This window comes from Callospermophilus lateralis, chromosome 1 (genome assembly GCF_048772815.1).
Source record: "Callospermophilus lateralis isolate mCalLat2 chromosome 1, mCalLat2.hap1, whole genome shotgun sequence".
In the NCBI taxonomy this organism is placed as follows: Eukaryota; Metazoa; Chordata; class Mammalia; order Rodentia; family Sciuridae; genus Callospermophilus; species Callospermophilus lateralis.
In genome coordinates this window covers 175,929,817-175,955,178 of record NC_135305.1, presented here as the reverse complement: position 1 = coordinate 175,955,178, position 25,362 = coordinate 175,929,817, and the positions used below count along the sequence as shown (strand labels likewise).

Below are 25,362 nucleotides of genomic sequence, written 5' to 3'. Positions count from 1 at the left end.
GAGCCAAGCACACCAGGAAACCAGAGCCAATTTGCACACGGCCCCCACAAATCACCCTATGATAGCTGTCCCCACCCTACTGCTCCGTTGGGTCCTTAGGACAAAGAACCAGTGTCTCCAGGGAGTGCTCTTCCTGCTGCCTCCAGACAGTGCCAGAAGAGGAGGAGGAATGTCCGGTGCTTTGCACGTGTCCATAGAGGACCCAGCTGCCCAACTCAGGGGACCTGGGTACCAACCCTGCCCACTTATAGGATCATTCAAATGCCAGCAGTCACATCCTGTGAACAGGGATGAAAGCTATCAGTAGGAATGACCCAGATCAGAGGAGGAAATAGAGGCCATGTCCATGGTCATAGCACGTCTAGCCTTCAACAGGAGACAGGGGAACCAAAAGGTGTCCCCCTACACACGCGGCTGTGGTGGCGGCTACTGGATGGCTTACCTGCCTCGCCACCCTCCGCGCCTCCCAGTAGGGCTTCGAGTCCTCCACAGCTTTGCCAATCTTCTTCACCATTTCGTCCAGTTTCACTGTTGCCTCGACCAGGACAGAGCGGAACTTCTGACGAGCATCCTGCAGCCAGGGGGAGTGGGGAAGATACAGGTCAGGCACGAGCCGGCTCCACCAAACCAGGAACACCTGGGGCTCTTCCTACCATAAGAACCCCCCAATTAACGCCCTCACAAGGCAGTGTCTAGATCAGCACCATCCAAAGAACTGTCTGCCATGGTGTAAATGACCTGGAATTGGAGCTGGGTGCGGTGGTGCCCACCTGTAATCCCAGCAGCTCAAGAGGCTGAGGCAGGAAGATCCCAAGTTCAAAGCCAGCCTCAGCAACTTAGCAAGGCCCTAAGCAACTCAGTGAGACCCTGTCTCTAAACAAAATACAAAATAGGGCTGAGGATGTGGCTCAGTGGTTAAGTGCCACTGGATTCAATCCCTTATACAAAAAAGACCTAGAATCAGCCTTGTCTGAGGTGGTCACTGGTAGCCACCTGTGGCTATTGATCACTTGAAACTGGCCACTGTGACTAAGGAAATAAGTGTGCAATTTAATTACTTGAATTTTAAAAATAAGTATGGTCAGGGACCCACTATACCATGGTATAGTGGTATATTGGACAGTATAATATAAGTTCTGTGGCCTGGTGTGGTGGCAGCATGCCTGTGATCCCAGTGACTCAGGAGGCTAAGGCAGGAGGCTTCCAAACTGGAAGCTAGCCTCCAAACTTATTGAGGCCCTAAGCAACTTAGCAAGACCTGTCTCTAAATAAAAAAATAAGAAGGGCTGGGGATGTGGCTCAGTAGTAGAGTTCCCCCAGGTTCAATCTCCAGGACCATAAACCACACACACACACACACACACACACACTGTGCAGGTCCTCAGTTGTGCCAGTTGTCCTCTGGCAGCTCAGCTCAGTCTATATGACCATGCCATATCCCACACTCCCTTGAAGCCCTCAACCTCCTGACTCGGTCAACCCTAAACTCTGGGTGCAAATCAACTGCAGACCAGACCCTGTGCTGGGACAAGGTATGGTCCTGCCTTCACAGCACTTCCAGTCTGGTGGATGAGGCAGGTGTTACAGCCCATTCTGGAAACGCCAGGGCTACAATGGGAATGGTATGGGTGTCACGGATCCCAGCTGCAGTGAATCTGGCCAGACTGGGTATTAGAGGGAGACTCATGGAAAACCTCCAGAGTCGTAGGATCCACACAGACACTTGAAGCACAGAAGGTGATGTGGGGAAGGAAGCAGAAATACCAGGTCCCAAGCAGGCAGCAGAGCCCATGCTCAGCCAAAACGGAGCAGGCAGAGGCATGGCATCTGCAAGAGACCACATTCTGAAATGTGGAAAATGGCAAGAGATAAGGGCGGCCACCCATCCTGGAGACAGCAACTAGCAATCCGATTCCCAGTGCGGAAATAAGAATTTGGGCTGCGACAAGAATTTGGAAGGAAGCAGGACCCAATGGCGTATGCCTGTAATCCCAGTAGCCTGGGAGGCTGAGGCAGGAGGATCGTGAGTTCAAAGCCAGCCACAGCAACTTAGCAAGGCTGCAGACAACTCAGTGAGACCCTGTGTCTAAATAAAATATTAAAAAGGGCTGGGGATGGGGCTCAGTGGTTAAGTGCCCGGTACCAAAAAAAACTTAAAAAGAGGAAGGAAAGTAATGGTGCCAGCTTTAATCATATCATAAAAGTTCAGAAACTCAGCCCAGAATATACAAGGAGGGGAAGAAATGAAGAAGAAATCTAGTCCCAGGTTTAGGAGGACATACTGGGGGATCAAGTCAGTACTTTCTACTCCTTTTCCTTTGACATTTGCCTGACAGAGTGACACCACACTTGGGTGTGTGTGTGTGTGTGTGTGTGTGTGTGTGTGTGCATGTACCCATGTACACACACGCATATGTGAGCGCACAGGAGTTTGAGGGGGGAAATGAATACCCAGAGAGGAACAACGCGTGACCCAGGGGCTTCCCCGAGACTAAACAGTCACCCTGCTGGCAAAACCCGTGTTCCTTCTTCACAATTAACGACCTGAAGATCCAACTCTACGTACGGAATTGACTAGGGCCCCTGGGACTGAAGGAGTCCGATTCTTCCAATTCACCTCTGAGATGTCAAGCTGTGGGCTTCCTACATGGGTTTGGAAATGAAATGCTGCTGGCTGTGAGGTGTCCCCCAAAAGCTCATGTGGGAGACAATGCAAGCAGGCGAGAGGTGAAATGATCAGATTAGGAGAGCCTTAACCCAATCAGCAGAGTGACCCCCGATGGGATTCACTGAGTGGTGGCTGAAGGTGGGTGGGGTGTGGCTGCAGGAGGTGGGTCTCTGGGGGGCGTGTCTTTGGGTATATTTTTTGTCCCTGGAGAGTGGAGTGTCTCCTCTTCCTGGGTGCCAGGTCCTCAGCTGCTTTCCTTGCCACACCCTTCTGCCTCACCTTCAGGGCCCCCCAAAATGGAGTCAGCCATCTATAGACTAAGACCTCTGAAACCATGAGTCCCCGCCAAATGAACTTTTCCTCCTCAAAATTGTTCTTGTCGGGCTTTTTGGTCACAAAGGCAAAAAAGACGACACTGGGATTCCAGGGTATGAGGCTATGACCTTGGCCTCCCTGGGAGTCCCTGGGCTCTCCAAGTCCCACTTCTGACCCAGGTTCTGTCCCCAGGGCTGTGCCACCATCAGCATCCTGCTCTTCTCTGCCTTCTTTCCTATCAGGTCAGGCCTGAAATCACCTGCTACAGCCTCTGAAGGCAGAGAACAAGATGAGATTTGTTCTCCAGGGGAAGGGCTGCAGATGTCTCACGAGAGCCCAGGGGACAGCAAAGCCCCACAGACCTTCTGCCAGACTGAGCTTTGAAAAAAGTGGGAGGCAGTTTATTGTCAAGGCCCAGGATTTTAATCAGAGACGGATTCTTTGGGGGGGCCTATGAACCACCTGATCACCTATAAAACTGTTAATTTCCATCTTCTAGAGAGAGCTGTTAGAAGAATGAAAGGGGAAATACAAACATAGGACACTTAATAGGCTGGGCGTGGTGGTGCACGCCTGGAATCCCAGCGGCTCGGGAGACTGCGGCAGGATGATCGTGAGTTCAAAGCCAGCCTCAGCAACTTAGCAAGGCCCTAAGCAACTCAGCAAGACTCAGTCTCTAAATAAAATATAAAAAGGGATGGGGTTGGGGCTCAGTGGTTAAGCGCCCCTGGGTTCACTTCCTGATACTAAACAAACCAACCAACCTAACAGTACCAGGGCCAGAGGAGATGCTCAACACTTGCACACATGGTATACAGACAAACCCATGAAACTATAGCCACCTAGGAGAGGTGGCAAAGGGTAGCTGACATGATGGGCATAATAACCTGTTACACTATGAAAGCAGATGCTTTGCAAAAATGCAAGCACACGAGGACAGAATCCTCACAGTCAGCGCTGAGGGTGGGCAGTGTCAGCCCTATCCACATTCTAATCAAAGTGAGGAAACTGGGTGCCGTGGCGCACACCTATGATCCCAGCAACTGGGGAGGCTGAGGCAGGAGGAATGCAAGTTCAAAGTCAGCTTCAGCAACTTAGTGAGGCCCCATGCATCTCAGGGAGACCTTCTCTCTAAATAAAATATATTTTAAGGGTAGGGAGTTGGGGATGTGGTTTGGTGGTTAAGCATCTCTAGGTTCAAACACACACATACACACAAACAAACACACACACACGAAGGGCTGAGCAAGGAAGGCATTTGAACTTCATCCCAAGCACAACGGGGAGTCAGTGTTTTTTTGTGGGGAGGGCAGGGGGTGGGCAAGGGAGATTATTGTTTGCTCATATTCTTTCTTTGTAGATTTTCTGGTTCATGACTGAGATTCTATCTCCCTTCCTGTACTAGACTCCTTCCCACTTCTCTTCTTTCGGCCCTAAATCATTTCATAATCCAACCTTTTAACCTGGATCGACGTGATTGGGTTTCTTCCAAATGTACATCTCACATTATTTCCCATGCACCCTCGTGAGAAATAACTGAAGATGGCATGCTGCCGCAAAACAGAAGAGAAAATCAGTTTATTGGATTTTCTCAATGGTGCAGAGCAATCACAGAGCCGTGATAAGGTAATCGCTTAATGCTGACCACAGTGTAATTCTGTTGGGAGGACAGGGGATGGGAAAAATGGGTAGGGTATGTGGTAGAGACAGAGGGAAGAGATGAAAATCTCATTTTCCATGGCAGGGTATCAGCAGTAACTCAAACTGGAAAGCAAGAAGTTGTCACCCAATATATAATGTTTAGTCACAGAGGTAAATATGCCAATAATCAGTTGAAATACATTAAACAGATACAGTAAAGTACCTCTTGGGAAAGAAGTGGGGATGAGGGGTTGGGATCCTATTGGGATTCTAGTTCATCTCTTTTGCGTATAGTGGTGGGGGGAGGTATTGGAGATCCCAGAAGTGGTCATGTGACCCAGTCTGGACATGCAGACTTCTGGCCACTCCTGACCCAGGGCACTCTACTACTAAGCTATACCCCAAGCTCTTTTTATTTCGAGTCAAGGTCTGGCTAAGTAGCTGAGGCTAGCCTCAAACTTGTAATCCCCCTGCCTCAGCCTCCTGAGTCGCTGAAATCACAGGTGTGCACCTCCTTGTTTTTTTTTTTTTTTTTTTGGGGGGGGGGGTACTTGGTATTGAACTCAGGGATCCTTTACTGCTGAGCCACATCCCCAGCCCTTTTTATTTTTGAGTCAGGGTCTCACTGAGTTGCTTAGGGCCTTTGCTAAGTTTCTGAGGCTGGCTTTAAACTTTTGATTCTCCTGCCTCAGCCACCTGAGCTGCTGGGATTACAGGTGTGCACCTCTATGCTGGGTAACACCTTGCTTTTAGTTGTAGTAAGATTGCATAAAGGATTTTTATAAACAAAATATGACCTGATCGGGTTTGCTTGGTACCCAGCTGCAGAGTATTTAAAGATTCTTCAGGTTGTTCTTCAGGGCCTTCCAGATTGGATAACACCCTTTTTTGTATTAAGTATGTGACCAAAGGATTCTGACCCCAAGAGACTGATTGGACACCAGTATCTCTTTCTGAAAGTGTGGTTGTGCACCCAGGCTGATGGATGACTGGCTGATGGCCACCCAGAGACAGGCTTCTTCATCCAAGATGCTAAAACTAAACACGCACGCATGCACGTACACACACACACACACGCACACCCCTACCTTAAAAAAAAAAAAAAAAAAGAGAGCTAAACACAAAGCCAGTCTTCCCCGATAGGACCCAGCAAACCCAGGCCTTTCACTTTCCCAGGGAAGCACAGTTAATGAAACAACAATTCTCCAGAAGCACTGTGATATAGTAGCCCACAAACCAAAATCTTTCCTGCCTGCCTAACCCAACATCCCTGATCTTCCCTGGGCCTCCTCCCCACTTCTCAGTTCCTGATGAAGCAACTCTGGTCCCAGAAGTGGTCATGTGACCCAGTCTGGACATGCAGACTCCTGGCCCCAGGACTAGAGCTGGGGAGAAACAGGATTCCTCTGAATCAATGAGATTGCATTCTGGGACTTCTCTGAAACTGTCAGAAACAGGGACGCTTCCCCACTCAGATGAAAGGAAGGAGGGGAAGGCTGCTTCTTTTTTTTTTTGGTACTAGGGATTGAACCCAAAGGCACTTAACCACAGAGCCACATCCCCAGCCCTTTTTTATATTTTATTTTGAGTCAGGGTCTCCCTGAGTTGCTTAGGATCTTGCTAAGTGCTGAGGCTGGCTTTGAACTCACGATCCTCCTGCCTCAGCCTCCTGAGACGCTGGATTACAGGCATGGGCCACCAGGCCCAGCATAGACCAATAACCCTTGAGCCCATACTCCTCCTGCCTCAGTCACTCTCCTGCCCCTTTGCTTTTTGTTTCGTTCAAGTGAGTTGGAATCGGGTTTCCATCACTTGCCATTGAATTAAGTCTTTAAAACACATGCAACTGAAAAACAGACCTTCAGGTAAGTCATACTAAGGTAGCTAGGGAGGCAAGGGCCCATCTACATTCCACACATGGCAGGGCACTGTAATTAAATACAGTTAACTGCTGGAGGCCTCTGTCCCTGTCAATGAAGCCATGTTTATAAGAAGCAGAGTGGGTGGAATTTAACTCAACCTAACTTTGTAAAGATGCCTTTCAATCCATCTTAATAACAGCCTGCCACATCTTAAAACCAGCTTACCACAATGGGACTTGGGTGCTTTTTTTTTTGGGGTGGGGGGGCCACGTATTCTAGTTCAAGAAAAGGCTTAACCATGATCCCTGGTCTCCTATTATGACAGGCAAATGTGATCTCCAAGACCAGAGGCGGGGAAGCCGTTTTCCCTGCAGGAAAGAACCCATGGAGGAGTTGTTCAGGGCCAACTCCTCTCTGGGAGAAGCAGCAGAACTTTTACCAGTCAAGAAAAGGGGCCCTTGGCCACCCCAGGGCTGTTTAGCAGCTATCTGACTCTGCCATTGCCCCACAAAATTTCAACATGGTCCCCTCTGCTGGGATGCGGCCTCAGATCTTCCCAGCTGAAAACCCAAGTCTCTAGGGTTTTCAGAGGTGACTCAGAGGGAGGGCGATTTATTCAAGCAAAGAATTGCTGACGGTGGAGGAGCCTCTCTGTTTCAATGTGTCAAAAACACAGTCCCATATCAGATAAGAAGTGTAGCTAAACCCAGCCAGCCAGAGCCAGCATGTGCCTTGGAAAAAGAGTCCCTGCTTTCTGGCCAATACGTTGACCTAAGCCTCAAGCAACTGGCTTGTAAACTGAGGAGGATGGCCTTTCCCTTCACAACAGCGTCCCCAGAACCAAGAGAGATTAAGATGGGATGATGGTTGGTTTGTATTTTTTTTTTAAATAACTGTCCTACATAGTACAGATGACACACACTTCAAAGGCTCCTTAGTAATGCCATTTATAAATATGCCGCTTCAGCTTGTGCAGAGAGATTTCACAGGCATGAGCTGAGCCTCACAATGACCCTGAAAGACAGGCTCAGCAAGAATCGTCACCCTCATGTGCAGATAAGGAGCCTGAGCACACGGTGGCTCTGCCCGGGTTTGCACGGCAGGTAAGTGGCAGACGAAAGCACCCCGGCCTCACCCTGCAGCAGTTCACCTCAACAGTGGTCTTTTTTTTGGTGGTGGTGGGGAGGGGTACCGGGGATTGAACTCAGGAGCACTCAACATTGAGCCACCTCACTCAGTGAGACCCTGTTTCTAAATAAAATACAAAATAGCTGGGGGTGTGTCTCTGTGGTTAACTGCCCCTGGGTTCAATCCCTGGTACCAAAAAAAAAAAAAAAGAAAGAAAGAAAAATGTCTTTTCCTTTTAGATTTTTCCATTCATAAAATTTACTTTTTGGACAAACTGAAGTGAAAATGTGAATCGACTTAAAGACCACTATGGAATAAGGAGTAGAAAATGATAACAGCAGCAAAAGTACTAGAGTTAGGTAAATGCCACTCTAGAGCAATGGCCCTGACCCTTTGGCAGGAACTTTCTAGAATCATGATAAATGGCATCAAACATTCTCTGATTCACTGATGGGTGATGAGGCGCCTCCACGGTTTCTACATTGACTAGAAACCATGTTTTCTAAACCCTTCCAATCTGTTCTCAAGAGCACTTGGGGCAGCTAGTAAAATACACAAAGAAACCTCTTCAAACGGGGCTTGGGAGGAAGGGGATGATAAGCCCTCTCCACGCTGCCTGATGGAACTTCCTTTGTCTGCCATCCGATAACAAAGCCCTAGCCTCGGGTGGTTAAATGAACACTCCATGTGACTCGTACTACAGGGATATTTTACTTCATTTTGATGAGTTTCAATAATTTAAAAAGCTGCATGTGGCTATCGGCTGCCATACTGGGCAGCTCAGGCCTAGCCCTGGAGCCTTTCACTTGGGGATGGCACCATACTCTTCCAGCCCCCCTCGATGCCTGCCTGCCTTCCTTGCTTGCTGGTCTATCTTCTCTCAGCCCCAGTTCCCCCAGGGAGGGGCCCTCACAGCCCTGTGAGAAGGGGAGCCGGAGCAATCTGGTTCTACCGTAGGAATCCTGCAGCAGAGGCGGAAGCCCAGACTGCCCGGGTAGGGCAGCCTGCCAAGGGAGAGAAACCAGAGGGTGCAGGAGCCAGGGCCCAGGCAGAGGTGGAGGAGTTGGGGGAGGCTGAAGACCACCAGGGAGCTGGAGCCAGAGCCAGCCACTCCAAGGGCCAACCTCCCAGTCACCATGCAGGCCCCACTCCATGAGGCGGGGAAGAACTTGATGAAAACAGCCCCACAATGACTGAAAAATGAATGGGAAGAAAGAGGACAGCGTGGGGGGACTAGGAGGGACTTCAGGGCCGCTGCTGGAGGCCAGTGACCCAGTCCCGGACTCCTTTCTTCTCCCATCTCAAGCCCTGACCTGGCCATTTGGAGGGTCTGCCAAACCCACTGCCTTCTATGAGGACTGTCACCCACACAACAGGTCTCAATGCCATGTTTCTGATACAAGCCTCTCTCCTAGGGATCAGAACAGGAGCCAGAAGAGGGAGGGACAGCGAAAGAGATTAGAGAGAAAAGAAAATGAATGTAGAGAAAACCAGGAGGTATGCTGGGTGCAGTGGCGCACACCTGTAGTCCCAGAGGTTTGGGAGGCTGAGGCAGGAGGATGGCGAGTTCAAAGCCAGCCTCAGCAACTTAGCGAGACCCTAAGCAATTTAGCAAGACCCTGTCTCTAAAATATAAAAATGGGCTGAGCATGGGGCTCAGAGGCTAAGTGCCCTCGGGTTCAATCCCTGGTACCACAATACCAAACCAAACCAAACAAAAAAACAGTAGGTAACAGAGAAGGGGTGTGTGATTATCTGGGGTCACGGTTATGATCATGCAATAACAAGGTCATCTAATTTATCATCAAACCAGGAGGCACTCAAAAGGGGCACTGTTAACAACTATGCTGGGACCACAGGCCTAAACCAAGACTGTCAGGGCCAAACAGGAACGCACCGTGTCCCTAGGCATGAGAGGTGGGGACGCTTGGCTCCCTTGGGTTCCATGAGACTCCTATGACCTTTCTGAAGTTTGAGAGGGCTATGGGACAAAGCACAGGGGCATCTAACCGTAGTGTGAGCCTTGCACAGCTCCAGGCCGTGGGTGCCCCCCCGCCCACAAATACACACACAGCTTTGGTGACACACTGACCGTCCTGATTCTGAACAAGCAAGAGGAAAGAAAGAAAAGACGGAGGGTCACCACGGGTTCATCCCTGCAATTCCCCTCCTCTGAGGTTAACGAGGGTCTTGGATCCTTTTTAGACCTCCATATAACCGATTCCCTCCTAGGCAGGAAGGCACTGCTTTATAAGTCTGATTTAACGACACTGTTTCCGAGCAAGTCGGGGAGCACCCAGTCTAACCCCCCAAACATCGAAGCCTTCCTCTGCATCTCTGGCCAACATCGAGACTGCACAGCCAAAGGGAGGAGGTGACATTTGGAGCTGAGTTATGAGAGGTGTTAGGTCTGGGAATGGGGGAAAAATAACTTTTCATTTTAAAATAATTTCAGACTTGGAAAAAAAAAAAAGAAGGTAAGACGAAAACACAAATGTCTCTTTACCCAGAATATCTGGATGCCTATTTTCTAAAGATAAGGCCATTGCTTTATATAACAGAGTAGAAAGATCAAAATCAGAAAATTAGCATTGATGCAATGCTATTAATCTGATCTATGAGTTTATCCAAATTGTAATCGACTATTCCACTAATGTCTTTTACAGTAAAGGGAAAAAAATGTTTTTCCAGTCTAGGATCCAATCCAGAATTTGCACATTATGCTTATCTGTCCTTTCTCTCTAATGTCCTTTAATCTGAAACAACTCTTTGGTCTTCGTCTTTCATAGCATATATATAATTAGTATATATTATATGCTATATATATTATATATTATATATATTAGTAATAATACGGGGCAGTTATTTTGTAGAATGTGTTAATTTGGAACATTCACTTTCAATTAACCTTTATTTATTTATTTATGTACCAAGGATTGAACTCAGGGGCACTTAACCACTGAGCCACATCCCCAGCCCTTTGCTGTATTTTATTTAGAGACAGGGTCTTGCCGAGTTGCATAGGGCCTTGCTAAATTGCTAAGGCTGACATTGATCTTCCTGCCTCAGCCTCCCAAACTGCTGGGATTACAGAAATGCACCACAGCACCCAACTTCAATTCATCTTTTTGTTGATGTTATGTGGGCACGAAAGTACCAGAAAGCAATCAAACCATTACAAAAAGCAAAGTTTAAGCAGCCCGAGGTGCAAAGCACCACAAACAAGGGGAGACATTCATGAGCCCCACAAGGCCCCAGGAGGCACAGGATTACATAATAACCCTGTGCATGCAAACTAGCACAACCAGCTAGAAAGACTGATAGGACCTAAAGCTTTATCAGTTGTGACCACACGTTTTTAAACCCGCAGGATTCTTTGAGTAAGAGGCAGAATTGCTAAAACCACACGCTGCTCCAAATTCAACAAGTGAGCTATCTCCACGTTTATGCCAAGAGGCTTTAACATAGTTCTTTAAGAATCACTCCCCACCCCCAAAAGTTGAGTTATTAGATTTCAGAAGGATTTTACAATTGATATGTGCAATTATCTGGATGGTGTTTCAGCCACCAGCCAAGTTGTTATGAAATACATAGCCCTCGTTAGCATAAGATTGAGAATCAGGGCAATATGGTGAGTTCACAGCCCAGCCTTGGAATGTTCTAGAGATCATTCAGTGGGACCTTCGTTAGAAGCAGGAGTCCACCAACCACTGCATCCAGACAAGCCAGCTGTCTCACTTCTGCTGACTTTTGGACAACCTCCTCCTAACCACAGTTAATGGTCTTGGGAAGAGAGGAAAGGCACAGGATGCAGAAGGGCCACAGTCAAAGTCCACTGCCGTAACTTTACAGACCCAGAAGAAACAGTGTCAAAATGGTTGCTTCTCGGAGTAGAACTGGGAATGGGGAGGGGTGAAGCAGAGGACTTTCATTTTTCATTATAATTTCTCAGGGCTTTTTTTTTTTTTTAATTCTGCTCCAGGTGTGGGGAGCATGCCTGTAATCCCAGCAGCTGGGGAGGCTGAGGCAGGAGGATTATGAGTTCAAAGCCAGTCTCAGTAAAAGCAAGGCCCTAAGCAACTCAGTGAGACCCTGTCTCTAAATAAAATATAAAACAGGGCTGGCGATGTGGCTTAGTGGTCGAGTGCCCCCGAGTTCAATTCCCTAGTACCCAAAAAGAATAAAATAAAAAGGGCTGAGGATGTGACTCAGTGGTTAAGCACACCTGGGTTCAATCCCTGGTACAAATAAATAAATATTCAGCACAAGTATTGTTTCAATAAAAATAAAAGTCAGTCTACTATGGCTAGATAGATGGCAAAGCTTTTGTATTTCAAGACTGAGGGTGCTTCAATAATGTATTCAGCATGTGGCTGGATTAAAATCCAACTCCCAGAGCTTCAGAGTATCAGGGCTGGAAATGAGTTTGAGCATCATTTAGCTCAGATGCTCCCATTTCACAGATTGAGTAAAGTTCCTCTTTCAGGCTCTATACCTGATTGACAACGTGGTTCTCCAATTGCAGGCCTGTGCTCTTTCATTTCGTTAACTTTAGTGGAGTTCCAAAATGCCTCTTCTGTGCCCCAAACACACACTATTTAAAAATATCTTGTCTCCAGCCTCATATTCCCGGATTTAAACCCAAGTTCTACATCCATTGGCTGTGTGACCTAGAAGAAATGACTCGACCTCTCTTTGCTTCTGTGCTCATCAATATCCTCGAGCTCCTGAATGAACAAGATCTGCTCTACACAATACTTAGCACAGAACAAGCTTTTGCTAAATAATTACACAGGTACCATCAGTGACAGGGTGGGAACGACAGGACCAGCACTGGTTGAACATTACCCACCCGGGATCATGCCAGGCATGATTTGTTTAATCTTTAATCTTCAACATCCCTGCCAAGATAGGTATTGCCCTTTGCTTTTTTAAGGAGGAAGGAAATGAAAACCCAGAGGAGCTACAAAACAAACAAAACCAACATGCCAAAACTTACTGCAAGGCGGACAAAGAATTCAAACCCAGCTTTCCTGCACTCCAAACCCATGGCTTTTAGCATCACATGCCATGCAGTTTAGTTTCTATGGGCTAAAGCTAAAAGAAAAAAAAAAAAAAAACCATCAGGCACGGTGGCACACAACTGTAATTCCAGCAGCTAGGGAGGCTGAGGCAGGAGGATCATGAGTTCAAAGCCAGCCTCAGCAACTCAGTAGGCCCTGTCTCTAAACAAAATATTAAAAATAGCTGGTGATGTGGCTCAGTGGTTAAGTGCCCGGGGGGTTCAATCCCTGGTACCCAAAACAAAATAAAACAAAAATACAAACTGTTCCTTCTGACTTTGGTATGGCTGGCTTATCTTGGGACACTAGGAGTGCTAACCAAAGTCCTTTGCTTTGCTGCCTGGTTAACCATTAAAACACCTTGAGAAAACACTGTGAAATGGGGCTGTCTCTGCAGTCTGCCCAGGAAAGAAGGAAAGCCTATGTCCTCGGGCCTCAAAATGAGCCCGGTCTTCACATCACCATGCTGAGAGTTGCAGTTTTCAAACACATCCCAGAGTTTCCTGGTGCTACACCCCCCCACACACACACATCAGGAGGAAGTTCCAAGGCTCAGAGAGAAAAAGTCATGAAGCTTCCACATGGTCGTCTTGGAACCCTATCTCTGGGGGAAGCCACACGCCATAAGGAGATCAGAGTACCTAGACCACCATGCTGGAAAAGTCACTCTAAACACTCTGGTCAATGCCAGCTGAGTTCCCATCCAAGGGCCAGCATGCACTGTTGGACCCATGCGTGGGCTCTTGTGGATGTCCAGCCAAGCTCTCAGATGTCCCCAGTCCAGGCTGCAAATGCATGAGGCTCTGGACTAAGCCTCCCTGAACTCCTGACTCACAAATCACGGGCAGAACAGTTGCTTCAAGCTAGTAAGGTTTGGAGTGCGTTGTTATGGAGAAATTATAACCAGAACAAAAAAGAAAATCAACAGCCCCATTTCCTCTTTCTCCCAATACAGTCAAAAAGCAAGGGCCAGGTGCACACCTGGAATCCCAGCTGCTCAGGAGGCTGAGGCAGGAGGGTCACAGGTTCAAAGCCAAGCTCAGCAATTTAGCGAGGCCCTAAGTAATTCAGTGAGATCCTGTCTCTAAGTAAAATACAAAAAAGGGCTGGGGATGTGGCTCAGTGGTTAAATGCCCCTGGGGTCAATCCCTGGTACCAAAAAGAAAGAAAGAAACCAAGGTTGGGAACACTTAATCTGTGTGTTTCAAATCTATGGAAATGTATCGGAATCCTTTGGCAGGAGGGCAACCAAAGGGCGGGGTGGAAGAAGACAAGCTAACCCCATTCATCATGCTTTGGTTGAGTTTGATGCCAAACAATAAAAGTGCTTATATTAAGTGGGCTCGGCTGTGGTTAGAATAAACAGCGGATATTCCTTTCATTGTCTCCCCACTGGCAGTTAATTTTGGTCAGTGCAAACATTAATATCTCTTAGATAATCTGGCAAAACACAGCAAAAGAAAACTCAGGCAAGAATAGACCCGATTTTTTTTTCTGTCTTCCTTTAGGGAAATGAAAAGGGCCGGTTCACTGAACTCTCTAAGAGCTACTTTGCAAGCACTATGGTTCTCTTGGTTAAAATCCACTGCTAAAAAAAAAAAAAAAAAAAAAAGCCAGATCGTCTTTACTGTTAGAAACATCTATGTGGCCATAGGCAAATTAAGGAACTCTCAAAGAGGAGGGCTGAGCAAAGATACTGGGACGGCTGCCAAAGGATGGGGGTGACTAGATGTTTAATTCATCCAGCCAAAACACACACACACACACACACACCACTTCGTTAAAAGCCCCTATGATGAATGCTGAGATGGAAAAATAACAGCTCAATATTAAAAGGCTGCAGTCTACGGGGACCAGAGCTCTCTGTCAAGCTGGGATTTGAAGATTCTTATCTACCACAGAGATGGCAACAAATCTGTCAACCTCCATAGCCTGTCTTTTTCTGAGGCAGGGACACACTGTGCATAGTGACTCAGAGGGAAGGCACCTTGGATATATACCTAGAAATACAGTCATAGGCTGCAGGAAAATCAGCTTGTACTACAACAGCAAGCACCCCATCCTGGGATGGGTCCTGGATAAGGATCCAGGACCACCTGCACATCTTCTTGTGGGTGTTTACAAATTAAAAGACTTAGAATTTTTTTTTTAAGGCAATAGTCAATTTCAATATTAGATAGCTGCCAAGCGCAGTGGCACATGCCTGTAATCCTAGCAGCTCGGGAGGCTGAGACAGGAGGGTTTTGAGCTCAAAGCCAGCCTCAGCAACTTAGTGAGACCCTGTCTCTGAATTAAAAGGTGGGGGGGGGGCGCTGAGGATGTGGCTCAGTGGTGAAGCACCCCTGGGTTCAATCCCTGGTACCCCTCCCCCCAAAAAAAACATCAACATTAGATAGCTGTTTCTACATTCTGGCCAATAACCCCACTAGTATCATTTTGCTACCATGCATGAGACTATATAAGACCTGAAACAAGTTTTTGCCCACCTAGAAATTATGTAAATACTCCCATATAGTCAGGAACTAAGTTTGAAGACCTAAATATTCTTAATGTCTGGAGTTTCTTCCACTATTGCATCTTGGTGATTTTCAAAAATATTTTATAAACAAGTGCATACATGAGGGCTTCTTGGCTGAAGACCATCCAAAAAAACGCCTTTAAAGTACTTTTCATTCCTCCATGAATTATCACAAAGAGAGCTCAACAATACAGGAATCACTAAGCAAACCCACCACCATTGGGGGTTATCTACAATCAAGGCAGGAACTATCAATATGAAGTTCTTCCCTGTAGTCTTCAGCGCTTCTAAAATTCCTTCCACCGAAATGCATTTCTTTAGCTTATAAAGCACTTTTTTGTAATAAGCTTCATATACAGAAGTTATAAAATATGGTCATTATAAATAATTCGGAAAACACCAAAAGACAAAAAATTAAAATCTCCAGCATTCTTAGAGCAAGAACCACCGTGGGGCCAGGTGCAGTGGCACACGCCTGTCATCCCAGTGGCTCAGGTGGAGGCTGAGGCAGGAGGTTCAAGAGTTCAAAGCCAGCCTCAGCAACTCTGTGAGGGTATAAGCAACCTAGAGAGACCCTGTTTCTAAATTTAAAAAAAATAAATAAAAAGGGTTTGGGATATAGCCCAGTGGTTAAGTGCCCTTGGATTCAATTCCATGTATTAAAAAAAAAATTAAATTAAAAATGCTCTCCCTTTTCAATATTCTTCGAGCTGCAGGTGACCTATCATGTGAGCTCTCTTCCTTTGCCACATGGAGGTGTCTGTGGATATTCACTTTAGATGCTCTATGCTCTCCAGATCTCCACTCTGATGACCCCCATCCCAACAAAGCCTTGGTGGCCCCCGAAAGAGCCCTGGGGGACCTCTCCTGGCATCTTTCGCTCCATTATAAAAGTTCACTTAGATCCAGAGGACGGCAAGCTCCACGGTGGCAGGGACATGTCTGATGTTTTATTGACCAACCAGCATTCCCAGAGCTCCACACTGGACTCGGCCTCTTTTGGTGCTCAGCGCCTGTTGGATTAAGTCCTCGGGGACTTTAAACAGATCGCACCTGTGATCAAGGTGGGGCCTCTCCCAGCCCAGCCCACATTCTGCCAGGTCTAGAATTTGTTGCCAGCCTCAAGAAACAGTTACCACTTCCCCTGTGCCACTTACTGCTTTGAACATTGCCTACCACTTTCTTCTGAGCATGACTGACGTCTCTCTGATCTTCCTCCTGTAAACATGTGCACTCTCAGAAGGTCCTGGAGGAGGAAGTGCCGGGCCATGACAACACTATTCTTTAATAAAAGGAATTCTTCCCTTCTGACTTGTGCTCATTCATTACAGAGAGAATTCCCCACCCCCACCTTCCCCCTCCTACCTGACTTCCCAATCTTCAAACAGAGATATTTTCGTTTCTGTTTTGTTTTTGTTTGGGTAAGAGAAAATGTTTGCTGGTTTCTGGAATGTAGCGGGGGTGGGGAGGCCGAGTTCTGGGTGCAGCAGGCCTTAGGCGGAGGGGGATAGAGATACCCAGAATCACCTCCAACCACCATGCAAGACTGCTCCAAAAACCGTTCCCTCCTGAGCAGTGAGGAAATAACACGAATCTGTGCAATTAACTGCTCTCTCTCCTGGGGAAGGGAAGGCTGGAGGAGTCAGCTTTTGATCACGTGGAGCCAGAAGAGCTGTAAATGGCAACCAGGTCCTGCTGTGTCCTTCCCTCACCCCATGTCACCGGCCCCAATAGCCTACCTTCTAGCAAGCACAGGAAAACGAAAACACTATGCATAGCTGACAGTGGAGCACACCTGTCATCCCAGCAGCTCAGGAGGCTGAGGCAGGAGGATCGCGAGTTTACAGCCAGCCTCAGCAACTCGGTGAGACCCTGTCTCTAAATAAAATATAAGAAGGGCTGGGGATGTGGCTCAGTGATTAAGCACCTTAGATTCAAAAAATAAAAACACCCCACTGTACATATAAACATACAAGTGTATATGTTCACATCGAAAAATATATATTCATATTGGCATGGAATATTGCAAATCTTGATTCTAATTAGATTTAGAAAGTTTCTGTGCAACATCTTTTAATAAACACTTGACATAAGATGGCTGCCTATCCCATGTGTTTTTAAATTACTTCAGCATATTGTCTTATTACTCACCGGGGCAGGGCTGCTACACATCTATGATCCATTTATTTCTGTCTCAACCTCCTCTATCCTTTACCCACCCCCATCAGGACAAGGCCCCCTGCTGGCCCTCAGCCCCCTCCTGGCCACGCTCTCAAGGTGGCACTGTGCTTTCTAGCTGGAATGTTCTTCCCCACGTGACCCTGAGGCTTGTTCTCTCCAGACAGACATCAAGGTCAGGCCCAGAAGTTTAACACTGCATCTTCCTCCCTCCCATTGCCCAAGATTCCCTTAAGCCCATCCTACACTGGCTTTTTCTTCTTAGCATAAATCACCATGGAACCTACTATGACTTTTATCTGTTTTTCCCATTTCCTCTCCCTTTTAAGCTTCAAGGAGACCAGGAGTTCTGTCCATTCTCTTCACTGTTCTCTCTCCCTCACCGAAAACTATCCCTAGAACATAGTAGATATTTAATAAATACTTAGTGAAATGCTGGGTGTGGTGGCACATGTCAGCCATCCCAGCGGCTCAGGAGGCCGAGGCAGGAGAATGGCGAGTTCAAAGCCAGCCTCAGGGGGCTGGGGATGTGGCTCAAGCGGTAGCGCGCTCGCCTGGCATGCGTGCAGCCCGGGTTCAATAAAAACTAAAAAATAAATATTAAAAAATTCTCTTTCTCACACTCTCTTTATCAAAAAAAAAAAAAAAAAAAAAAGCCAGCCTCAGCAACTTAGTGAGGCCCTAAAGCAACACGGTGAGACTCTTTCTCTAAATAAAATATAAAAAATGATTGGGAATGTGGCTCAGTGGTTAAGCACCCCTGGGTTCAATCTCAGGCACCAAAAAGAGAAAAAAGACATAGCCAATCCTCTTTATTCGCAGATTCCATGTGTGAATCCGTCTACTCACTCAAGTTTATGTGTAACCCCCCCCCCCCCCCCCAGAAATAATACTTGTGTTTTCCGGTTCATTCACAGACACACACAGACTAGTGGAAAATTTGAGTCTCTTGACAGGCACCTTCCTGGCCAAGGTCAAAGCAAGGAACATTCTGCCTTCTAGTGTCAGAGCTCATCAACAAGTATCCTTGTAGTGGTCTATTTAGTACCATGTTTTTATACTTGTGGGGTTTTTGGGTGATCCTATTAAAAGAAAGTGACCCTTAAAGGGCTGGGGATGTGGCTCAGAGCCCTGGGTTCAATATCTGGTGCCAAAAAAAAAAAAAAAAAAGTAAAGTAACCAGAGGCTCAGAAGACCCTAGCTCTAGATTTCCCCTGGAATCAGTATTTGCCAATTCAGGAGTCACCCCAGCTGCTCACTCCATGGGCCGGCCACTCTTTGCACATGGACGCTCTCCTGCCACAGGTTTCAGGTGTCTCCATGACCTCACTCTCCTACTCTTGTTATGACGGTCATTACCACCCACCTCTCTGTTTCCCACTCCAACTAAAATGTAGACCTCTTGAGGGCAAAGCCTTTATCTTCTTATTCACCCAAGCGTCTGAGGTGGCTAAAAAGGTGCCTGACACAAATGTTGGTGTCTAGCGCTTGACTGAAAGAATACAGCCCATGACTAAGGCTCAGATACACAGACAGCCCTCTCCTCCAGACTCCAGCAGCATGACTGAGTTTGACAAGAAACACCAGTTAGATGGGTGCTGCCCAGGGCCATGAGTGGCTACTGAGTTGTCAAAAGTGGCCAATCCCAATGGAAATGTGCTCTGTAAACTACGCACAGATCTTGAAGACTCAGTACCAAAACATATGTGAAATATCTTTGCACGTGCTAGATTAGCGAATCACCACCGCATGACACCCGAGTCCTCAATTTTTTATGTTGATTCCATATTGAAATCACACTGTCTTGGTCTTCCAGGTTGAACAAAATTAAAATTGGGGGCTGGGGTTGTAGGTCAGTGGTACAGCATTTGCCTAGCATGTGTGAGGCACTGAGTTCTATCCTCAGTACCACATAAAAATGAACAAAGAAAATAAAAGCTATTGTGTCCACCTACAACTAAAAAAATTTAAAAATTAAAACTAATTTCAGCCTCCGCCCTTACACACATACTTTTTAATGTGTCTACTAAGGATTCTCCTTCTATGGCCTTGTATTGTAGTTCTCCGAGTCAGTCTTGGTTATAACAACACAAGGCAGCCAGCCAGCCACACAAACAAGCCCTGTCCACCCTCCAGCTCACCCCACATGGGACTCCCCATGCTCTCCGGAGCCAGGCAGGAAACACCTGTCCAGTGGCTTCCTGTGACACAAATACCTAAGTATATTCACAAATGGAATTCGGAAATCAGGGCTAAAAAGAGTTTAACAAATGAACTGATTTCACCCCCAAAAGGTAAGCACCATGAGGACTGAGATATGGGGCCATCTTGATCAATACCTAGAACAGTGGCCAGAACGCAGGAGAGAAACAAACCAAATTCTTTGCTTTAGAAAAAAAAAAAAAGACGACTATTATTTCAAACTTGTTTACTTATATTTGAAAGCAGAATAGAAGAGCTAAAGGGGATCTGAAGAATGCAAAATATTGGGGTCTGAGATAGGATTCTGGGCTCTTCCACATCATTAAATCATGACCTCGTCACTCCAGGTTAATGGAACTTTCTATGATGATGCCAGAGTTCTCTGTTCTGCCCAATACAGTGGCTTCTGAGCTCTTAAAACCTAACTTTTTTTTTTTTTTTTTTTTGGTGGGGGTACTGGGGATTGAACTCAGGGGCACTCAACCACTGAGCCACATCCCCAGCCCTTTTTTATATTTTATTTATGGAGACAAGTTCTTGTTGAGTTACTTAGGGCCTCGATAAATTGTTGAGGCTGGCTTTGATCTGTGATCCACCTGCCTCAGCCTGCTGAGCTGCTGGAATTGCGGGATTACAAACGTGAAGCATCACACCCAGCTGGAACTGAATATTTAATCTTATTTAACTTTAACCTAACTAGTAATGTGATACACATGGTACCATACTGAACTGCAGAACTCTGGGCTGTTGTAACAGGACGAGAGAAAGCTTGGGGGAAAAAAAACAACAAAACATTTAACAACAACAAAAAAACATTTTGTAAGTCTGGGTGTGGTGGTCCATGCTTATAACCCTAGTGACTTGGTAGTCCAGGGCAGGAGAATCTCAAATTAAAGGCCAGTTTCAGCAATTTAGCAAGACTCTGAGCAACCTGGCAAGACTATATCTCAAATAAATAAATAAAGGGCTGAGGATTTAGCTCAGTGATAGAGCACACCTGAGTTCAATCCCCAGTACTACAAAAAGAAAAAAAAGAAATTACTCTGAAACATTTTATAAATGCTAATGTCCTATAGGAAAGGTAGGGACTTTGTTGTTTACAGTATTAGAAATCAAGAACAAGGGCTGGAGTTGTGGCTCCAGTACTTACGAGGCACTGAGTTTGGTTCTCAGCACCACATAAAAAATAGATATTGTGTCGCTGGGTGCAGTGGTGGGCGCCAGTAAGCCCAGCAACTTGGGAGGCCGAGACAGGAGAATTGTGGGTTCAAAGCCAGCCTCAGCAACAGTGAGGCATTAAGCAACTCTGAGACCCTGTCTCTAAGCAAAATTTAAAATAAGGCTGGGGATGTGGCCCAATGATTGGTCCCCGAGTTCAATCCCCAAGACTACCCGTCACACACACACAAAAAAGATATTGTGTCCATCTACAACTAAAAATATAAAAAAGAAATCTGAGATTGAGAAGCTTTAATTGTCCAAGTTCACAAAAACTCAGCAAAAGTTGGGGGGAAATGAAATAAACATGTTTTACTTTACTTGAAGGGTAGCTAGGGTTGATGAATTCCTAAGATCAATTGGAATGAGGGGTGACAGATAAGCCATCACATAGCTCAAAGCAACAGGCCTTTTAATTCACACTGCCACAGGCAGATCTAGTACCTCTAGGGCTACACAAGCCATCAGAAATCACAGCTGCCAGTGAATTCCTGATAGATTATATTCCTATTTCCCCACACCCTCACTCTGGAGACCCAGATGTTTCTTGCCCTTTCTGCTGACCTTTATTGCTGGCTCTCCTACTACAGAAATAGGTTGTTGCAACACCTCCCTGCTGGCCCTCAGTCCTGACATTCACTCACAGGCGCGAGGCTATCAACAGAGGTTGTTCACATTTGCTGATAGACAGTAAAAAGCAACTTTTCTGCAAAGGGGTGGAGGCTAATTGGTAGCTGGGAAGAATGCAAACTTGTTTACACTCAGGTTGGAAAACGTTCATGAAATTCAAATCAAGCTCTTGTCTCCCAAGATTTTTTCCCAGCAGGAAAGCCCTTCCCAGTCCAAACATCTTTTCATTACCATTAAGATAATTATAACCTGCACACAATCAGACAATCAAGAAATGAGCAGGGAAGTGGAAAGAGGGGTGAATTGTTAGGACAGGAAACGTAAAAATCTCGTAGGAGACTGAGGAACACTTCCAAGTGGGAATAGAAGGAACTGCCCTAAAATATTCAAGGGATTTCTGGACCTCATTCATTCTTCTCTACTAAAGAGTTCCACTGATTTCCCCCTCAGTCTTTTGAAGCTTTTCAGACACTGAAATCTGGGGCTTAAGCAGTTGTGTAAGTTCTGCACAGCCCTTGGGTTTGGCCCCATGGAGCTTCCATAATGAAAACCATGTGAAATTGGATCCACATGTGTTCCTCCCACAGACTGGTGTATTTTATTCTGTCAGATGCACACTCTGCTGTTGCTCAACTCCCAAGGAGTGGACTCCAGCCATCACCCTCCAGCTATTAGAACAAACCCGCGTGATCGACATGACTTCACCAAAAACAGGGACCCAGCTCTCTGTACCTCAAGTTCAGTCTCTCGTCTGTTGATATCATCCGTAGATTGGTTTAACTTCTCCAGTTCTCCCTAGCAAAGAAAACAGAAAAGAGATTGAAGGGATCGGCTTTTGTTTCTCTTTTAACTGAGTCCACCCCCGACTAATTTGCAAGACCAGGGAAAAGTCAGTTATGCTAAAGGAAAATAGTGGAGGCTCCACTGGGAGAGCAAGTTGTCAACATTTCTAAAAACTTCTCAATGGTGGCGTCCTTTCTGACAAAGGCTTAAGGTCCTAGGAATTTGTCTTTCCTTGGAAGGTCAAATATCTATTGCAGGTATGTGCCTTCAGGTAAACTCATTGGTTATAAATAGTTTAGCAACACACAATAGCAGCATCATATGCCTTAAGGCAAGAACTTGGCAATTACCAAAAAAAAGCAAGCCAAGCCAAAAGTATAAACCCAGTGAAATCATTTAAATCAAGGAACAGCCTTCTAGTATCAACTCATCAGTGGTCAAATATTTTCCTATAACAAAAATTTTAAAAATGTTATCAGCCAAATATTCAAATTAACTACTTAAAAAAAAAAAAAAAAACTTGCTTCAATCGGTTCTTCAATAAACATTTACAAACTGACATTTTGTAACAAGTACCAAACATGAAGTTAACTCATCTTTACTGTGCAAACAAAGGATCTTGCGAACCGAATTCTCCACTAAGAACATAAGATTTAATCGTCCAAATCAATGATTGTAATTAACAGAATCATTCCTAACACAAAGGTTGTTTCCACCTGATCTTCATCTTGTAAATCTGCCAAAACAATTCATTTAAACCCCAACCACTGAGTTAAGCGAGCTTTCTATTGACCTGTACTAATAAGAATCAATTAGGGGTTTGGAGAGTATGGTTTAAAGCAATATTTTTTAAAAATATTATTTATGGCAAAGGTAGAAAAACGAGTCTTGCAAAGGAATTTGCTGTGCTCTTTTGCTCAGGGGGGGTGAAGAGGCTAAGCTGTCACTCCACGATCTCGGCTTGGCAATTGTTTTTTAATTATCTCTCCTGGAAATGGAGGCACAGAAAGCCAGGCTATTCCTCTCGCCGCCTCCACGCGTCAGCTTTGCGCATCAGCTGTCCCTGATTTCTGTTCCTACCCGACCCAACAAGGAAAAGCTGGGTTTTAAACCATTTCGGGCCGAGAGGAAGGTGGACAATAAACCCCTCCGGGTGTTAACAATGAATCAAAGGAGAATGAGCGCTCAGGCCCAGCATCCCCGCCAGGTGAGGGCTCTATGGGCCCAGGGCACCGGTGCCAACCCACGCTGCAGGGGCGGGCAACGCCCACCCGGTGCGGTCGCCGGCCCGCCCACGGTGCCCGCCGCCCACGCGGGCTGAACAAGGTTGCTCTTGGTGCCAGGAGGCTGGGCAGTGCCAGGGGCGCCGCGAGCCTGGCCCGGCGTACCCCGAAATCCTCGCTCCTCGGGCCCCCGCCCCCCTTTTCCCTTTGTTGCACATCCACCCGAACCGCTGGCACGCTGCAGCGACCCCCAGGTCCCGCCGAGGGTTTGCGGGGCGGTTTGCGGGGCGGATTGCTGGGGGGGGGGGGGTTCCCGCAGGATAATCGGGCCGCGTCCATGCAAGCACTGCAGCCGCCCATTGGGGGAGACTGTGCAAGGGGGGTATTTAGACCCTCGCTTCTCGCTCCTGGCCCTACGCAGCCTCCATCCCCAGAACCGCGGACGCTGAAGGGCTGCGAAGCGGGTGTACGTGTAGACGCCGACCTCCGCGGCAGCCCTGGCGGAGACGGGACGCGGGGCGCCCCGCGCGCTCCCTACCTGTATCCGGGGGTCCACCTCTTCCTCCTCTTCCAGCCCCTGCTCCATCCCTTCTTCCTCCTCCTCCTCCTCCGCGTCCCGGGCTGGCGGCAGAAGCTCTGCCGGCTCCTCCGCGCGGCTCCGCTTCAGCGCCGCGTCCATGCGGGCAGCCCGCAAGCTCCGCAGCCGGGATGCCCTGCGGCCGGCGCGCCAATCGCTCAGTGGCTCGGAGCCCCCCGAAGGGTCGCGGCTGCCGCAGGCTCTGCTGGAGCCGCCTCGCCACAGCCGGGCACGGTCGGGGAGCCGCCGCGGCTGGCACCCGGGAGGCGCCGCTGGCCGATGCGGATCCCTCCGGCCCCGGCGGATTGGCGCGGAGGAAATGGGCGCGGCTGCCCCCTTTCTGCCGCGGCTGTCAGCGCAGCTGCGCCCCGCTCCGCCCCCGTCCGGCCCGGGCCGCCCAGCCCTCCGCCAGCCCCAATTACCCAGGGCTCCGTCACAAAAAGCCCAGCTAGCTGAAAATCACCAGGGTGTCGCCACCTCGTTGTAAATGAGCAGCATGAATGTATCACGCACTACGCAGCCCGGGGCCGCCTGCTTCGTGGGTAGATTGTTTCCTCCCTCCTTCCTCCCTGGGACCAATTGAGTGAATAGAAAGAAAGTTTGGGGTATTTCCACTCTCTGAAATCACCTTTAGTAGCCAGTACTCAGTGACTCTGGACAAGATCCAAGCCTTGATCAAAGACCTGAACCCAAAGCACGTTTGTTCCCTTGGGTGTACCTGAGGAATCGCAAACTTGAAGTTTTTTCCAGAAAAGGAAACTTAAATATATGCTCACATGGACATGAGTACGAAAAGAGCCAGCGCTGTGGCGCACACCTGTAATCCCAGCAATTTGGGAGGTTGAGGCAGGAGGATGGCAAGTCTGAGGCCAGCCTAGTAACTTAGCAAGACTATGTCTTAAAATTGGAAAAAAAAAAAAAAAAAACCAAAAACACAGAGTTGGGGATGTGGCTCAGTGGCAAAGCGCCTCTGGGTTCAATCTCCAGAATGGATACTACTACTACTACAAAGAGGAGAGCCAGCTGCTGTTCCATGCATGGAGTCATTGTCCAAAGACTGGAACTCCATTGGGCACAGCTGCATACCCAAACGCATATGCTTTCACAAGTGTGGAATGGTCCTACCTGGATAGCCAGAAAGCATCCAGAACCCATTGGGCTGGGAACTGGGTGAGTTGATGTGACCTTTTCAAAGACGTGCCAAGTGCAATGCCTGTTGATGGGCACACTCTGGCCAAGGATTTATGGACTGATGAGGTTTTTGCCCACCCTCAACAAGTAGGGAACCAGAGTTTGCCTGGCCAACTCAGCATCACAAAAGGCCAAGCAATGAAGAGGCCTGCCTGTGCTGTTACA

General features: G+C 47.3%; 1 protein-coding gene across 1 annotated transcript in view; it reads right to left on the bottom strand.

Moving 5' to 3' along the window:
- Window positions 1-24,328, bottom strand: part of Sh3bp5 (SH3 domain binding protein 5) — a 69,964-nt gene extending 45,636 nt beyond the window's left edge. The window contains exons 1-3 of the mRNA XM_076872697.1: window positions 23,968-24,328; window positions 22,156-22,218; window positions 443-571 (exon numbers count right to left, since the gene is read on the bottom strand). Of these exons, the coding sequence (XP_076728812.1) occupies window positions 443-571; window positions 22,156-22,218; window positions 23,968-24,108 (333 nt within the window). The 5' untranslated portion in view covers window positions 24,109-24,328. The remainder of the gene's footprint in view (window positions 1-442; window positions 572-22,155; window positions 22,219-23,967) is intronic.
- Between the last annotated feature and the right edge of the window lie 1,034 nt (window positions 24,329-25,362).